The sequence below is a fragment of the Hyla sarda genome, chromosome 4 (assembly GCF_029499605.1).
Source record: "Hyla sarda isolate aHylSar1 chromosome 4, aHylSar1.hap1, whole genome shotgun sequence".
Lineage (NCBI taxonomy): Eukaryota > Metazoa > Chordata > Amphibia > Anura > Hylidae > Hyla > Hyla sarda.
Window position 1 is genome coordinate 398144144 of NC_079192.1, and position 17531 is coordinate 398161674.

Genomic DNA, 17531 nt, shown 5'->3' on the forward strand with positions numbered 1-17531 from the left:
TCCCAGCATGCTGGGAGTTGTAGTTTTGCAACAGCTGAAGGCACACTGGTTGGGAAACACTGACATATAGTGTCCATCAGTCTGTGCCTGTGTATAGGTAGGCATGGTATGGGGGTGCATGCCCATTGCATGTACAGTATGCCTATTGGGTGTATTAGTACATCTGTCTCCATTCCATCCCTACAGCCTGTACATGTGCCTATGTGTTCAGAATACATTATGCCTTCACCTACAAGTTCCACATCGAACAACATTACAAACACCAGCGACACACAGCAGCAGCGGCGACAACACACCGAGCAGAGCTGTACAGTACATCTGGATAAAGAATGCCATTCATCCCCTGTATACGTGACACACACCTATGAATGTGTGCAGAATACAGGCTCGGGTCTAGATACCAGGCTTGGCGCACGCCAATGCTCATCAGGGATGGAGGAACCTTGATGCAGCATGGATTCCCTGTGCCAATGTGAGTAAACAAGCTGGGAAAGCATTACCATCTGAGTATGAATGAACAGCCCGGAGCTGCTGCAACCACACAGACCACCAGTCCAAACCAGTGAGCGAGCCCGAGGAGAGATCAGGAAAACGCAGCATCGATCGAACATTGACAATGCCATAGAAAACAATAAGCCAGGGACCAGTCTAGTGGACATGGGGGGGGGGGGGGGGGGGTGATTCTCTATACAGGTGTAACTGGGTAAAAATATAAAAATACTGAATATGTATATATATATATATATCCAACCTGGGGGACATACTGGAGGTGTTAGACCCATATGTCCATTGACGCAACCAAGGTCAGGTATTTGGCACCATAGACGTGGCCTGTTATCAATGCAGATGTGGAGGATTCTGGCATCCTTTCCTATGGGTGGGAGGGGAGCAAAGATCCTACTGTGCATAAAAAGGTCTCACTCTATCATATCTGAGCACCCATTGGGTTGTGGCAATAAAAAGCAATGGCACACATCACCGGTAACCAAACGTTCCCTATACAAGATAGCAAAAAAAAAGATCCGATGCTGCGCTTGGCTTGAAGAACACTATAGCGAAGCATTGGATGACCACCTTGAATATCAATGAGGTGGCTACTCTTATTTTAGTGCTGTTACATAAGTTGGTTTGGCTACTACTCACCACTAGCATTTTTACCGCATATAAGGTGCTGGAAAGGTTGAAGTAAACCCCATAGCTCGGAATCGTTGTTAAGCGCTTGTTCCAGGGATTCCGGCGTAAAGTTTGGTGCCTCGTTTTCCTTCTCGGGGCGAGGCATGGCCAGGACCCTCTTGTAGATTTCCTTGAAAAGGGCCTCCATGCAGGCGGTCAGGTAGATGGCGGAGTGTTCGTGGATCCTGAGGGCCACCCTGCTGTCCACCATCCACCGGTAGAACTTTCCGACGGAAAAAGTCAGGCCACAGCGCACGGATTTGCCCCGGCTGAGCCGGTCCCCGGTGCTCATGTTGTAGAGGGACAGGGCGCTGAGGGCTGAGGCAGTGCAACTGGAAGATAGTGACCATGCCAATACTATCTCCATGGCACTTTGGATCTCGTATTTGGTGCATTTGGCAAACCGTAGGCTCAGTCTCTGAGCCTCTTTGGCAATCCGAACCAGCGACCTGCTGACCAGGGTGGACAGCTTGGAGAGGACATCTCTGCTGGCACCAGTCAGTATCTGCTCTTTCTTCAGAAGAGCATCTACCTCCTCAAGGCTCCAGGGGACTTCCTCAAGGTCAGGCAGCCTGGAGCACTGTCCTGAGCAGTCCAGGACCTCGGAGTCTTCAGCCAGGACAGTATTGACCGTGTCAAAGCTGTTGTGTCTACTGTGCATGGAGTCAGTTAGAAGCCAGCAGTTTCCTCCATGGGGATAAGCTACCGGGTGAGAATCGGAACACAGGGACAAGTTGGAAGACCTGATGGAATCAGCAGCGCCACCATAACCAGAATCCAGGGTCAAATCTTCCAGTGTCCTCACAGCTGTCTTACCTCTTCTTGCCATAACTGCACTTCATACTGCACCAGTAAAACTAAAGGGAGGGAAAAAAAAGGAGCAACTGCTGCAGATATTTATCTCCGGGTCTCACTCGCAGGGACGACTAACCCCTTCAAGGAACGGATGAGCCTCAAGATTCTTCTCCCTCCGAGAAAAAGGCGAAACGCACTGAAAAGTCCGATGGTGATGGTTTGCTATTTATCCCAGCGTCTTTGCAGCCAGCACTGAGCCCTGCACTGCATCATAGCAAGAAGCGAGCTGTAGACACACAGAGACTGGGCTCAAGTGACGGGGCGGGCCCAGGCCGACGGGGAGACGCCATTGGCCAATAGCGAGGCAGAAGAATGAGCAGTACAGGGCGAGTGACAGGAGTTGGAATGTCAGCCTGGTAGTAAGGGAGAGACTTGTCAATAGATGGAGGAATTAGATTGAATTCTTCTCATTCTCGCCTTCTTACATGACAATGCAGGTTCCGGGGCTGTCTACGGGGCAGCGTGACGAGAACGCAGGCATTGTCCTCAATCATATCTAGAATAATATCAGGCTGCAACCTGTTGCAGGTGTGTAATGGCACTGGTGGGTCTCTAGGCTGCAGGACTCGTCTTCAGCTATACCAGGGTCCGACTAATGGCTGCCTGTACTCCGATGCCCCCAGATCTTAATGGAAGACCCACCAGTAATCGCACAAGGAAAGCAGAAATAGTGAGGAACTACTCCCCGGGAGGGCTGCAGCAGAATGAGAGTAGTTGCAGATTTCAATAGGGTGGCTTTGCTTGGATCTAAAAACATCAGAGGCATTAGCCCCAGGGCATCTGTTTAGCTTCCCCCTTAATACCTGCTCTCAGTACGTTTGCCTCCTTAGTGTCCTCATTTCTTTACTGCTTTCCCCTTAATGCCCCCCTCTCAGTGCTTGTGCCTCCTTAATGCTCCCTCTCAGTACTATTGTCCCCTTAGTGCCCCCCACTCAGTACTGCTGTCTCCTTAATGCCCCCTATTAGTACTGGTGCCACCTTATTGCCCCCTCTCAGCACTGAAGCCCCCTTCCCCAATACTAGTGCCCCTTATTGCCCTCTATCTCAGTATTGCTGCCTCCTTAATGCCCCCGCTCAATACTGATGTCCCCTTATTGCCCCCTCTTAGTACTGCTGTTCCCTTATGTCACCTCTAGGCATTGGTGCTCCCTTATTCCTCCCATTGAGTACTATTGCTTCTTTAGTGCCCCCTCTCAGTACTGCTGTCCCGTTATTACCCCCTCTCAGCACTGATGCCCCCCTCAATAATAGTGCCCTCTTATTGCCCCCTCTCAGTACCCCCTCTGAGTACTGCTGCCACCTTAATGCCCCCCGCCCTTTAAGAACTGGGGTCTCGTTATTGCCTACTCTCGGTACTGATTTCCCCTGAACAGCCCCCTCTCTGTACTTTTGCCTTAGTGCCTCCCCTCTCAGTACTGCTGTAATCATAATGCCCCTCTTAAAACTGGTGCCTCCTTATTGCCCCTCTCCGCACTGATGCCCCCCCCACTTAGTACTGGTGTCCCCCTAATTGGCCACCTAGTGCCCCCATCTCAGTATTGTTGCCCCAATGTTCCCCTCTCAGTACTTCTGCCTCCTTGGTCCCCCCCCCCCAGTACTGATGTCCCCTTAATGCCCCCTTCTCAAAACTGGTGCCCCCTCATTGCCCCTCTCAGCACTGATGCCCCCCCCCCCCCCAATACTGGTGCCCCCTTATTTCCCCCTCTCAGCACTGATGCCCCCCTCAATACTAGTGGCCTCTTACTGCCCACTCTCAGTACTGCTGCCACCTTAATGCCCCCTGCCCTTTGAGTACTGGTGTCCCGTTATTGCCCACTCTCAGTACTGATTTCCCCTGAATGGCCCCCTCTCCGTACTTTTGCCTTCCCTCTCAGTACTGCTGTTCCCTTAATACCCCTCTTAAAACTGGTGCCCCCTCATTGCCCCTCTCAGCACTGATGCCCCCCCAGTACTGGTGCCCCCTTATTGCCCACTTAGTGCCCCTATCTCAGTGTTGCTGACCCAATGTTCCCCTCTAAGTAATGATGCCCCCAAATGTTGCCTCTTACAGTACTCCCACACACCTAAATTTCTCTAAAGAATGCAGATGCATGTGACAGTGGTGCCCCTGGTGGACGCAGCAGACATTTGCTGTTACTGTTACATATAAACCACATACAGGCAGGACATTTGTAGGCGAATACAAACGTACAGAACACTCAGACCGAAGAGACAGGTGCAGGCTACACCCCCAAACAGTGCAGTGATGTCTGAGCAATGACAATATGTCAGTTCTATTTGCTTCAAAGAGTTTAGTTGTTAGGCCAGTGTTTCCCAACCAGTGTGCCTCCAGCTGTTGCAAAACTAAAACTCCAAGCATACCTTTGGCTGTCTGAGCATGCTGGGAGTTGTAGTTTTGCAACAGCTGGAGGCACCCTGGTTGGGAAACACTGAATTAAAGTATAAAAGCAAACTGTAACTTTCCCGGAGCTGACGGTGGTTGCCAAACTTATTAAATCATCTTTTTTTTTTTTTTTTTAGCCAAGTGTCAAGGAGGTGGGGCCAAGCTTCTCAAGTGCTACAGTCTGGAACGTCTCCTAGCCCATCTTTGACTGACATACAGGGTTCTTTATATCAGTCAGCAAGGGGCTGGGAGATGAGGGGGGACGAGAAGGCATGCCAGGCTGTGGCACTTGAGCAGCTTAGCTCCACCTATATGACACTTGGCTGAGAAATAAAAAGGTGATTTTATAAGTTTGGTAACCACCCTGAGCGCCAGGAAAGGTGCAGTTTTCTTCTATACCCTAACACCTTTCCAATGGGGTCTACAGCTCTAACGCAGCTGACAGATTCCTTTTAAGGGTATGCTCACACGGGCGGATTTATTTGCGGGTTTCCCGCTGCGAAGTTGAAAGGGGGCAGGCTCTTCTCGGCTGTCCGCAACAGATTTTCAGCAGCGGAATTTACGCTGTGGAAAAAGCCCCATTGAAGTCAGTAGGGTCTGCGGCAGATTTTCCGCAGCGGAATCTGCTGCGGACAGCTGAGAAGAGCCCGTCCCCTTTCAAATACACAGCGGGAGATCCGCAAATAAATCCGCCCGTGTGACCGTACCCTAACACAGTATAGCAGTGTTTCCCAACCAGGGTGCCTCCAGGTGTTGCAAAAACTACAACTCCCAGCATGCCCAGACAGCCGAGCATGCTGGGAGTTGTAGTTTTGCAACACCTGGAGGCACCCTGGTTGGGAAACACTGAAGTATAGGGAAGCAACAGCCACACCAACAATCGGATAACCTGTAAAATCCGGCATGGACCAAATCCATAACCTGCTGCCAGGAACTACTAAACTCCAAACACAGGAGCCAATGACATGGCACTGGTCAATTCGCCACGTGTAACAAGGTGCAATAGTCTGCAGATATGGAGACAGGACAATGTTTACAAAGAATACTCAAAATCTTGCAACTTGCATCATTGTGTGATGTCACTTCCCATTGAGTCGCGTATTTGAAAGGGGGCGGGCTCTTCTCGTCTGTCCGCAGCAGATTTTCCACTGCGTAATTTCTGCTGCAGAAAATCTGCCGCAAGCCCCATTGAAGTCAGTAGGGTCTGCGTTGGATTTTCCGCAGTGGAAATTGCGCAGCGGAAAGTCTTTCATATACGCAGCGGGAAACCCGCAAATAAGTCCAGGCCAGAATCAGGATTTCTTCCGCAGATGTTCCGCTGCAGAAATTCCACCATGTGCACAGTGCAGCAAAATCCTATCGTAAGCAATGCGAATTTCCGAACTGAATTTTTCTGCCGAATTCCCCTAGTAAATTCTGTCTCGTGAACATAGCCTAAGTGCTTTTATTTAGGTGATGATGTGGGCACCAGTTGTGCCCAATCAGTGCCAAAGGGGCCCTTCCTCTCCAGTAGCTCATCATTGAAGACCCCCAATATGCCGAAAAATTCCCCAATCACTGTAAGTCATGGACTGTATTAGCTCCGGTAAATTTTAATCTAATGGACTCTATAAAGCTGCGATCCCTTTACCCAACAAGCCTCATATGGTATGTCTGCCGGTGCGCCTACCTACCTACCCCCAAACTACAGATTGGAGTTGGTTGTATTAGACGCATTATTTGGGTTCCATTAGTACAGGGCATGAAAGAGTCAGCTCATGGGTTTTCATAAGGCCAGGTTCACACTACAGATTTTCACAAGGAAATTCCGGTGCAGCAGCTCCCCATTGCAGTCAATTGGATTCCAGTGCACACAAGGGAATTTCAAGGAAAACTGTCACATGATCACTCCCGCACTAACCACAGGTACTGACGGATAGTGCGGGGGACGCTGATTCATATGATCCCTACCTTGCCCGAATCCGTCCGGCCGTTCGCCCGCAATCTTAGTTTTTCTATATATGCAAATATGGCTGTAACTGGCACGGGCGGGGTTTCCAGGAGCCTAGTGGCACTGTGACATCAGCGCCGCTCGTCCACAGCACCGCCCACTTATGAATATTCATCCCCCCTCCTAACTGGTCATCACTTCGCATGTCAGGAAGCGGCACATGCGCAGTGAAGACCAGTTAGAAGCGGCGGGAAGAGCCGGAGAGAGGGGGGATGAATATTCATAAGTGAGCGGCGCTGTGTACAGGTGGTGCTGACGTCACAGTGCCACTAGGCTCCTGAAAACCCCGCCCGTGCCAGTTACAGCCACATTTGCATATATAGAAAAACTAAGATTGCGGGCGAACGGCTGGACGGATCCGGGCAATGTAGGGATCATATGAATCAGCGTCCCCCGCACTATCCGTCAGTACCTGTGGTTAGTGCGGGAGTGATCATGTGACAGATTTCCAGCTACCTCTGGAATATCACGCGGAATACATTGCCGTCTATGGGGACCGTCGATGCCGGAGGGGGTTTCGTAGTGTGAATGAATTGTAGTCACAGCTGCTAGACCCCCACTGTATGACCCTCGTGACCGGTGTATTTGACATAGCCAAACACCCAACCTAAACACCTGATACAATTTACTTATAAGGGTATGTTAACACGGCGGAATTTCCGCAATTCCGCACAGATTCCGCTCAGCAAAGCTTGAATTTCTCAGAACACAATAAGTCCCTCGAAATTCAAGCCCCATTGACTTCAATGGGATTTCGACCACAGAATTCCGTAAACTATAAGACTGGTCTCATATTTTTGTGGAATGCAGAATTTCTGCGGCAGAATGGGACTGCAGAATCCCATTGAAATCAATAGGCAGTAAATTACGGCGGAATTCTTCTTCGGAATTCTGCAGGGAAATTCTGCCGTGTGAACATGGCCTGAGGGGACACTGTAGGAAAATGACAGCACAGGACGGACATATGCACTACTGCTGTAGACTGGATGTAATTGTAGCAAAATCTCAGAAGTGTAAGGCTCTGTTCATTGGATATTCCATCATATATGAAGAAAAGCATAACGTGCAACACAAAGGAGCCCCAATAAGTCAAATTCGTCTGGGGCTCCTAGTGCAGTGGTCTCCAAACTGTGGACCTCCAGCTGTTGCAAAACTACAACTCCCAACATGCCCGGACAGCCAACGGCTGTCCGGGCATGCTGGGAGTTGTAGTTTTGCAACAGCTGGAGGTCCACAGTTTGGAGACCACTGTCCTTTTGTCTGTTGTGTGACAGATATGGAGTTGTCAGCCTGTCAATATAAACAACAATGGAGGAGATTTATCGAAACCTGTGTAGGGGGAAGAGTGGTACAGTTGCCCATAGCAACCAATCAGATCGCTTCTTTCATTTTTGAAAAAGCCTCTGAAAAATGAAAGAAGCGATCTGATTGGTTGCTATGGGCAACTCAGCGACTTTTCCTCTGGACAGGTTTGGATAAATCTCCCCCTAAGCGTGGACATGCTTAAAAGGGTTATCCAGGGAAAAAAACAGAGCTAAGTTCTTTCAAAAACAGCTCCACGTCTGTCCCCAGGTTGTGGGTAGTATTACAACTTGGTTCCATTCACTTTAAGGGTACATTCACACGGGCGGATTACCTGCGGATTTTCCGCTGCGTAAAATCTGCAGCGGATTTTGCTACCATTGACTTCAATGTGTCAGCAGAAAATCCGTTATAGAGGCAGATTTGCTGATTTTTCTTCAGACCCATTGAAGGTTATGGTAGCAAAATCCGCTGCGGATTTTCCGCAGCAAATACGCTGCGGAAATTCTGCAGGTAAGCCGCCTGTGTGAACGTACCCTAAAGGGGTATTCTGGCATTATACATCTTATCCCCTATCCAAAGGATAGGGGATAAGATATATGATCACAGGGGTTAAGAACCACAATTTCGGTGCAGCCCCCGGCATTCTGTGCCAGACGCTACCTCCAAGACGGAGACGTGATGTCACGACCCAGCCCCCTCCCCCTCATGACGTCACGCCACACCCCTCCATTCATATCTAAGGGAGGGGGCGTGAAAGCTGTTTGATAGAATTTGACATGCTTAAAGGGATACTCCCTCCGGTGGAAAAATTATTGTTTTTTTTTTAATCAACTGGTGCCAGAAAGTTAAACAGATTTGTAAATTACTTCTATTAAAAAAAACTTTACCCTTCCAGTACTTATTAGCAGCTGTATGCTACAGAGGAAATTTTTTTCTTTTTGAATTTCTTTTTTGTCTTGACCACAGTGCTCTCTGCTGACACCTGATGCCCGTATCAGGAAGTGTCCAGAGCAGGAGAAAATCCCCATAGCAAACCTATGCTGCTTTGGACAGTTCCTGACATGGACAGAGGTGTCAGCACAGAGCACATCCTCTGAACACAGCAGTTTCAGTGTGTGAAGTTGTCGGGTGTGTCTCCTTTGAGCTCCAGACTTCCACACAGAGAGAAGCAGCGTTTTTCACCTGCCTTCCCAGGGGTGTGGCAGGCCCCTGGGGAGAGCTTTCCTGCATGGAGCCAAGGGAGTCTCGGGCTTCTACCTCTCGTTCCCGGCTGGCGAGAGGGGGGAAGATAGCATCTACAGCCGGTTCCAAGGTCGGGGTGAGGCGTTCCAGCAGGGCCCGCAGAAATGCGGAGCCCGCTCCCCCGTCCAAACCCGAAGGACGCAAGGCTACAGCCAAGAACAGCGGACCTTCTGCTACCCCTGAACCCCAGCAATGGGGGGTACGGGGTCCAAGGGAGTCTCTGGAGATGTATGGGTCACGGATCCAATCCAAGATGGCGGAGTATGAAGAGTTGGGAAGAAAACTTAGGAGCCTGAGGGAAGACCTGAAGTTTTCACGCTACCAGGCTGACAATGCCTCTGCAGGTAAGAGGCAGAAGTTTACTGCTCAGGTGCGGGCTCTTAAGGCAAAGGTGGCTGAGGTGGAGGAGGCCAGAAGGAACATTGCTGAGGATGCAGGGTTCTTTAAGGAAAAACTTACTAACAATGAAAGATTTAAAAACCCGCATGCATGTGCAGACAGCCATGAGGACAGCAGTGAGGAGGAAGATGGAGAGGAGGAAGGTGATGGAGAGTCAGGTGAAGCTGTGGAGAGTGAGGGGGATGCTGCCCCTGGTGCATGTGACCCCCAGCCCCCCCAAGATAGCTACCCAGAGCCCTATCAAGTGGCGTTACCTTCCAGTGATGGGGAGATGGAGGATAGCTGTGAAGAGGACGCAGCTAGTGGGGGTTTGCTGAGAGCTATTGTGCAGCAGGAGTCACCTACCCGCTTTGAGGATTTTGCCTTTGGTGAAGATCTTGGCAAGAATGATGTAGTGAAAAAAAGGAAGAAGCAGAAAGTTCAGGAAACGGTATCTTTTGTTTTTCATTCATTCAAGCAGTCTGGGCCAGCTGTGAAGTTGGTTCAGGCTGCTGGGCCCCCCAAACTGCCAGACCCCGTTCCTGTCATGGACCGGGGCCAGCAAGGGGGGTACAGCATGGCGTCTGAAAAGGCTGTAGGCGCAATAGATGTGAAGCCCACCCATCCTGCCGGTAGGGAGGGGCAGGATGGGCTCATGGTGGGAAGTGGCGAGGCAAGCTATGCCGCCGCGTGCTCGGGGGGCGGTTCCCCGAGTGCTGTGGGCATTACCGGCGCTGCGGGGCACTCCCCTGTGAGGGGGGGGAGTGTCCAGGCGCCGTTGGCAGAGAATGGTGGGTCCAGGTGCTCAGGGGGCGGTCCTCCGAGTACTATATGTTCTGTGGGCGCTGCGGTACACTCCTCTGTGAGGGAGGGGAGTGTCCGGGCGTCAGAGTCTGCTGCAGAGCCCGTGCGGACGGGCACAGCTGGCACGGTGGGGATTCCCTGCGTGTCAGAGAGTGTGGGCGGAGCTGGGGTGCGCCCGGGGGGGCAGCTCCAGACTCCAGAAGGGACATCGCCCATGGAGGAGGAGCCCTTGGCGTCAACCCCAGCAACAGCTAAGAAAGCAAAGAACATTATTAAACCAGCTATACTACAAGTCCCAGCCAGCCCAGAATCTGTTAGGCAGGTAATGAGTGGAGGATGTGAGAATGCTGAGTGTAGTAGTGTTGTGGATGAGAGGAGTGCATGTGGGAGTGTAAGTGGAGTGAATGATGGTGGGACTAGTAGTGGTAAGAGTGGAAAGTCGGGTATGAATGGGAATAAAGATGGGAGTAGTGGTGTGAGTGGCTGTACTGACGGTTCTGGGTCTGGGTCTGGTCTGGCTGCCCCCCCGGTAGTGGCTGCTTCTAGGAGCTATGCCAATGTCACTGCCGGGGGTTCAGGGGGGTCCCCATCTCTGTCCGGCTCTGGAGGCCACTTGCAACAGCGCCTCCTGGAGGCTTTACGCAGGGGCGACAGGTCGATCCAGGTAGAGGGAAGGGGTGAGGTCGACCTGTCTTTCTGGATAGAGAGGCACGGTTTGGGGGCTTTCCGAGAGCGGAATGGGGAGGTGGTCTGGTCCCTCCCGACAACCGGGCAGGACAGTAACCGTAGGAATGTGGTCCGTCTGATTTGGAGGGGCGAGGATGCGTGCCCACCTCGCTCTAAAGTGGTTGAGCTCCTCCTTCAGATGGAATTCAGGGCAAGTGACATCTTTGCCCTCATTCACCCCTACGGTTCATCCGAGTTTGATGTCAGTTTCGTACGGCCAGAGGGTCTCGAACTCTTCTGGTCAAACTACGAAGTGGCAAAGAACGAGCCCGGCTGGCGGGATTTTGCCGTCAAGGCGATTTCCCGTCAGAACTCTGTCAAGAAAGTTACCGTTTTGACCCGTAACGAGTCACTTTCTTGTTATGACATTATGACCTGGCTTGGTCGGTATGGGGATGTGACGGATATGCCCAAGAAAAACTTGGATGAGCACGGGATCTGGTCCGGGGCCTGGACGTTTTCCGTCAAACTCAAGCGTTCAGGGAGTACAGTTGCCCACATTCCGTCAGCCGCCTTCCTTGGACGCGATAGGATCCAGGTCTTCTACCAGGGGCAACCCAAGGTCTGTCACAGGTGTGGCAGCCCCACCCACTTTAGCGCAGCCTGTACTGTGCAGGTCTGCGCTTTGTGTGGTGGGGTGGGTCATCTGGCCGCATCCTGTAGGCAGATCCGGTGCCACCTGTGTGGTGTCCTCGGGCACCCTTTTAGCCGTTGTCCTAGCGCCTTCGCCCGTGCGGCGGCCGCTCCGGCTGAGGAGAGCTGCGAAGTTGCCTCGGCTGGGGAGGGTACGGGCAGGGATGGGGGCGCAACAGGGCTAGTGAGGAGGAAAAAGGGCCCCGCCAAACTAAGGCGGGAGGAAAATCGTAGAAGGAGTAGGGAGCTGGAGAGTGCCCAGGTGACGGGGGCAGCTTTAGCCCCTGCTCCTGAAGCTGGCCCTGTAACCGCTGAAGCCCTAGAAGAGAACGTGCTGGATGAGGAGATCAGGAGACTTCACAGAGAGAAAGGCAATATGGCCGACCCTTCCGATTCCTCCCACTATGAAAGTGTGGATGAGGAAAGTGGGGTGAGGCCCAAAAAGAAAGATAAGGGCAAAAGGAAAGGGAGAAAGAAGAGGTCAGAGCCCTCTGAAGTTCCTTGTACTACGGGCCAGGTCCAAAACGGAAGCCTGACTGCCCCCCCTCTGATTGACCTGTCAAACCGATACCTCGTCCTCGATACCATCTCCTCCCCCTCCTTGGAGGGGGAAGGTGAGGACGGGGTGCCTAGGGAGAAGGAGCCTCTGGGGGGAACTGGGCCCTGTCCTGTTGAGGCACCTTCCTCAGAGGGCAGGGCTAGACCGGAGCCGGACAGAGACGGGGACCATATGGATCAATCGGAGTGTAAAAAAAGATCCAAGAGTGGTCCTGCCCTCTCGTCTTCTTCGGGGGATGAGGGGGCAAAAAAGAAGGGAAAGAGAAAGTAAAGGGTGTGGCCGTCTAATTTAATCACCCTGTATGGCGGCACTCACCCCATTGACGCTGGCATCTATTAACTGTGCCAGTATAAAGTCAGATACGGCTAGATTCGCAGCCTTTGATTTTCTCGGCCGTGTTGAAGCCGACATTTTCCTTTTACAGGAGACCAGGTTGTCAGATCTAGCCTCTCTGGTAAAAGCCAGAAGAGAGTGGAGGCGCGGTCCCTCCCACTGGTCTCTTGCGGCTGAGCCGTATAGTGGGGTGGCGGTCCTTTTTACCGCTCCTGTTGAATGCCGACGGGTTATTGAATTAGAAATGGGGAGGTGCCTGATCTTAGATGTCTTCATGAAGGGACAAGAGCTCCGGCTCATTAACATCTACGCCCCGCAAACTAAGCGGGGCCGTAAAGATCTCTTTATGAGGATTAAGCCCTTTCTTTTTACGAGTCGGCAAGTGATCTTTGGAGGGGACTTCAATAATGTCACGAGGTCCCAAGATAGGAGAGGCTCCAATGGTCCGCTGACTTGCGATAGTGTGGCACTGATTAGCATAGCTAGAGAAGCTCGCCTAGAGGACGCCCACATCCGGAGCCCCTCAGGCCACACGGGTTTCACCTATCATCAAGGTAGTCGCAGGTCTAGGATAGATAGGTTTTATTTAAAGGAGGAAGCTGTCTCTTCCGTAGTGTCCGTGGTTGAGGTGGAGTTCTCCGATCACTGTATGATTTTGTTTTCCCTGAATGTTTCAGAGACCCCCCGGATGGGAAAAGGTTATTGGAAGCTGAATTCGTCCCTCCTGGAGGAAGCGGAAGTAAGACAGTCCTTTGAGGATTTTCTTCAGAGCCAGGTACCTTTACTGGGCCTATGTAGTAGTAAGTCAGAGTGGTGGGAGATATTCAAGAAGCGGGTTGCGGGGTTCTTCCGCCAGCTCTCGAGCCTCAGGTCCCTGAACAGGTACCGCCTGTATCAGGGTCTGAGGAGGAAACTCGAGCTTCTCGTCTCGACTGGAGGTAGCCGAGAGGATATCTCCAGAGTGAAGTCCTTGCTGATGAGGTGTCAGTACGATAGGCACACATCTTTGGTTTTTGAGAGGGATTTCGGGAAGTACCGCTCGCCCGACCCTTACAGAAACTGTAAGATGTCAGTGAGTAGTAAAGTCATTTCAGGACTGATTGATAGTACAGGATCTCTGAATCGGTCCAGATCAGGGATCTTGGAGGTTGTCAGATCCTTCTACTCGCACCTCTTGGGAAGGAAGGATCTAGATCGAGACAGGATGTCGGTTTTCCTGACTGAAACCATTCCTGAGCCAGGGGTAGACCCCTCTCTTGATGTTTTGGCAGAAGAAATCAGGGAAGAGGAAGTGAGAATGGCGATCGAGGGGCTTGCCCCTAAGAAGTCGCCAGGTCCGGATGGCTTAACATCCGAGTGGTACAGGACCTTTAAGGAGTCTTTAGCTCCCCTCTTGACTGAGGTATTCAATGAGTGTCTCTCCTCGGGCACTCTGCCAAAGTCAATGAGGAGGTCAGCCCTGATTCTTCTGTCAAAGGGTAAAGATCCTAGCCGGATTGAGAATTGGAGACCCATAGCTCTTCTCAATACGGACAGGAAGCTTCTGGCTAAGATATTGTTTAATCGGCTGGTGAAGTTTGCACCCCGGCTCCTTTCGGGGGCTCAGCACTGCTCTTTTCCAGGCCGAAGCACCTTAAGTGCTGTCCTTAGTGTCAGGGAGGCAGTGGAGCGGAGTAGTGCAGGTCTCTGGAAGGGGTACTTGCTGTCCTTGGATCAGGCCAAAGCATTTGATCGGGTGAACCACGAGTACCTATGGTCCGTCCTCCTGAGATATGGCTTACCAACTACTTTTGTTAATTGGCTTAAGATCTTGTATGCAGGGGCAGAGAGTTTCCCGCTGGTGAACGGGTGGTCTGGCCGCTCTTTTGTGGTGGGTTCCAGAGTCCGTCAGGGTTGTCCTCTTAGCCCGCTTTTATACGTGTTCGCAATCGATCCCTTCGTCCGGAGGGTAGATTGTGGGCCGTTGGCGGGAGTCGGGATGAGTCTGGCGGAGCTGGATGTCGCCCAGAGAGTGGTGGCGTACGCTGACGATGTCACTATTTTCGTCTCCTCAAGAGAGGAGGTCGATGTGGTGATGTCGGAGGTGGACCGCTACTCGGAGGCATCCGGGTCTAAGATCAACCGGGATAAGTGTGAGAGTCTCTGGCTGGGAGGGGGAGACCCCACGTTTGATCTCCCGGACACCCTTCCAGGGCCCCAAGAGTCAGCAAAAGTCTTAGGCATCACATTCGGCCAAGATGATTATCCCACCAAAAACTGGGATGGTAAGCTCCAGGATGCCGCTCAGAAGGTGGACCAGTGGAAGGGTTGGTCTATGACCCTCAGGGAAAGGGTACACCTGATCAAATCGTACCTGCTCCCCTTGTTTATCTATCTGGGCAGCGTATGTATCTTGCCAGAGGCTTACTACACTAGGATCTACAGCCTGTTTTTCCAACTGTTATGGGGGAACAGGATGAACCTAGTCAAGAGGGAGGTTACGTACCGCACGAGGAGACTAGGGGGTTTATCTATGGTAAACCCTGTGGTGTTCTTTACGAACACCTTCTTGAAAGCTAACATCGCAAACCTCTGGTCAGAGAGGGCTTCTCCGTGGGTACTCTCCTGCAGGGAATGGTTTCGGCCTTTCTTCCAGGAATGGGAGAGAGGAGGGCGAGTGAAGGACCTCCGTACACCCCATGGATATCTTCCGGCTTACGCTACCCCGACTCTGAAGGCGATACGCCGGTGGGGTCTGGGAGTGTGGGAGATCAGGACCCAGTCAAGGCAGTTCCTTGACAAACGGGTTCTGTTGACCCACTTCCAGAAGCCTCTGGCGCTCAGGGACTGCCCAGGTCGGGATCTGAGGGTGGGGTTGTATCTTTTGAACATGAAAAGGATCCCCCAGAAGTTTTGGGACTTGGCCTGGCGCTGCTTTCAGGGGAAGCTATATGTAAGGGACAACCTGAAGTGTAGGAACTCTGATGACCGGGGATGTCCCCGAGAAGAGTGCGGGGACACGCTGGAAAGCATGGACCACTTCCTGCTTCATTGTCCCTTTAATATAGGGGTTTACAACCGGGTGGGCGCTTCCATCAACTGGAGTCAACTTGCCGGCCTTACCTATCCGGAGTGGGCTTATGGGGCATTCAGGTCCCTGGGTGGCCGAGACCGGGGCACTTTATTCTTAGTTAGTTTAGTGGTTAGGTACTACACATGGAATGCACGGTGCTTAGTATCGACCCAACAGAAAGTCCTCTCCGAGGTGGAGGTCTGTAGGAACATCACTGGTGACCTCGGGAAGATCAGGTCTTTGGAGTATGGCAGTCTTGGTACCAGTAGGGCTTCTCTCCTATGGAGAGGTTTTTCTTTTGATGTGCCCTAGGTACTAGGCCCTTAAGGTGAAGTACCTTATTTTGGCCAGGGATAGTGTATATATCTTAGGGTGAGTATAGGGTCAGTTTCATGAAGGGATAGTGATAGGGTTAGAGGTTGATAGGGAGAGGAATTTAAATTTAATTTTATCAGGATTGCCATCCTTCTTCCTGGTGGGGGGCTATGCATGTCACCTTAGCCTTTTGTTTTGTTTTCTATGGATGGATTGTAAAGGGCTTGCAGGCAACCAAACTTGGGCCTTGTGGTTTTGGTGTATTGTACTGTTAATATTGCTTTGTTGTAGACTATGTATATATTGTTTTGTATATATTGTTCTGTTTACATTAGGTGGGTAGGGGTGTATTTTAGGTTGGGTGGGGTTTCTTTTTTTTGGGGGGGGTGGTGGTGGTGTGTACCCAGGACTGGACTGTTGCAGTGGGTACTATTTTGGGGGTCTGGTATGGGTCAGTTGTGGACAAAAACTGTGACCTATGGACTCTGACCCATGTCCAGAGGGGGTGGTGGGATAGTTTAGTATAGGTTGTTTTTCTGTGTTATAAATGTATTTTTTTTTTTTTTTTTTTTTTTTTTTTTTTGGTATGTATATTCTGTATGGTTTTATGTATAGTGGGAATTTTTTTGTATTTTTATTTACATTTTTTATTTTTTTTATTTTTTTTTATTTTTATTATTATTTATATAATGTCATAATTATTTTGAGAGAAAGGCAGTCGGACCAGTTTTCAGTTACTATAGTATTATATTATTTTTGTTAAGGCAGCTAGCCATATTTTTGTTTTTAGGGGGGGGGGGGGAGTGTGGTTATGTTTCCTAGTTTGGATATTTTTAGTTTTTGATCCAAGCGAGGAAAACTTTATTTATGTTCATTAGGTATGTGTGTGTGTGTGTGTGTGTTGGAATATAGTAGGTAATGATTTATTTATTCATTTATTTTTGGTTTATCTGGGCTGGCCGGTTAGGAAGGTTTAAGTTGTTATTTTGAGACGGATAGTTTGTTTTTATGTTCAGTTTTGTTAATTTTGTTACAGTGAAATGAACTTGTTTTGTGTTTTGTACTTTTATAATAAAAAAGAGTGTCAGCAGAGAGCACTGTGGACAAGACAAAAAAGAAATTCAAAGTGAAAAGAATTTCCTCTGTAGCGTAAAGCTGCTAAAAAGTACTGGAAGGGTAAAGATTTTTTAATAGAAGTAATTTACAAATCTGTTTAACTTTCTGGCACCAGTTCATTAAAAAAAAATAAAAAAAAATAAAAAATAAAAAAAAGAAGCACTGATATAGAAAGTATATTGCATTACACTCATTACATGAAAACCTAGCCCAAGGGTATAACTGATCACCTATCCATAGGATCTGATTGGTAGGGGGTCCGACCTTTTGGATTCCTACCAATGGCAAGAATGAAGGCCAGCTGTCCCCTGAGTGAATAGAGAGGATAGCACACATGCTCAGGGGCAGCTTCATTCACTCGGTATAGGATGTCTGAAGATAGCTGGGCTTCATGCTTGGTTATTATCGGAAGTCCTGTAGAAACTGGACTACCCCTTTAGCCATGAAGCAGTTTAAAGTAGTGAATCCAGCTACACACCTAATGCACAGTCCTTAAAGGGGTACTCCGGTGAAAACCTTTTTTCTTTTAAATCAACTGGTGGCAGAAAGTTAAACATATTTGTAAATTACTTATATTAAAAAATTCTTAATCCTTCCAGTACTTATTAGCTGCTGAAAGCTACAGAGGAAATTCCTTTCTTTTTGGAACACTGATGACACCACGAGC

General features: G+C 50.2%; 1 protein-coding gene across 3 annotated transcripts in view; it reads right to left on the reverse strand.

The window, feature by feature from the left end:
- Positions 1 to 7800, reverse strand: part of ABTB3 (ankyrin repeat and BTB domain containing 3) — a 217745-nt gene extending 209945 nt beyond the window's left edge. For 2 of the 3 annotated variants that reach the window (XM_056517279.1, XM_056517278.1), the window contains exon 1: positions 1144 to 2248. In XM_056517279.1, the coding sequence (XP_056373254.1) occupies positions 1144 to 2002 (859 nt within the window). In that variant the 5' untranslated portion in view covers positions 2003 to 2248. Of the gene's footprint in view, positions 1 to 1143; positions 2249 to 7730 lie in introns of those variants that run through there. The other variant, XM_056517283.1, reaches the window with a different exon arrangement.
- Between the last annotated feature and the right edge of the window lie 9731 nt (positions 7801 to 17531).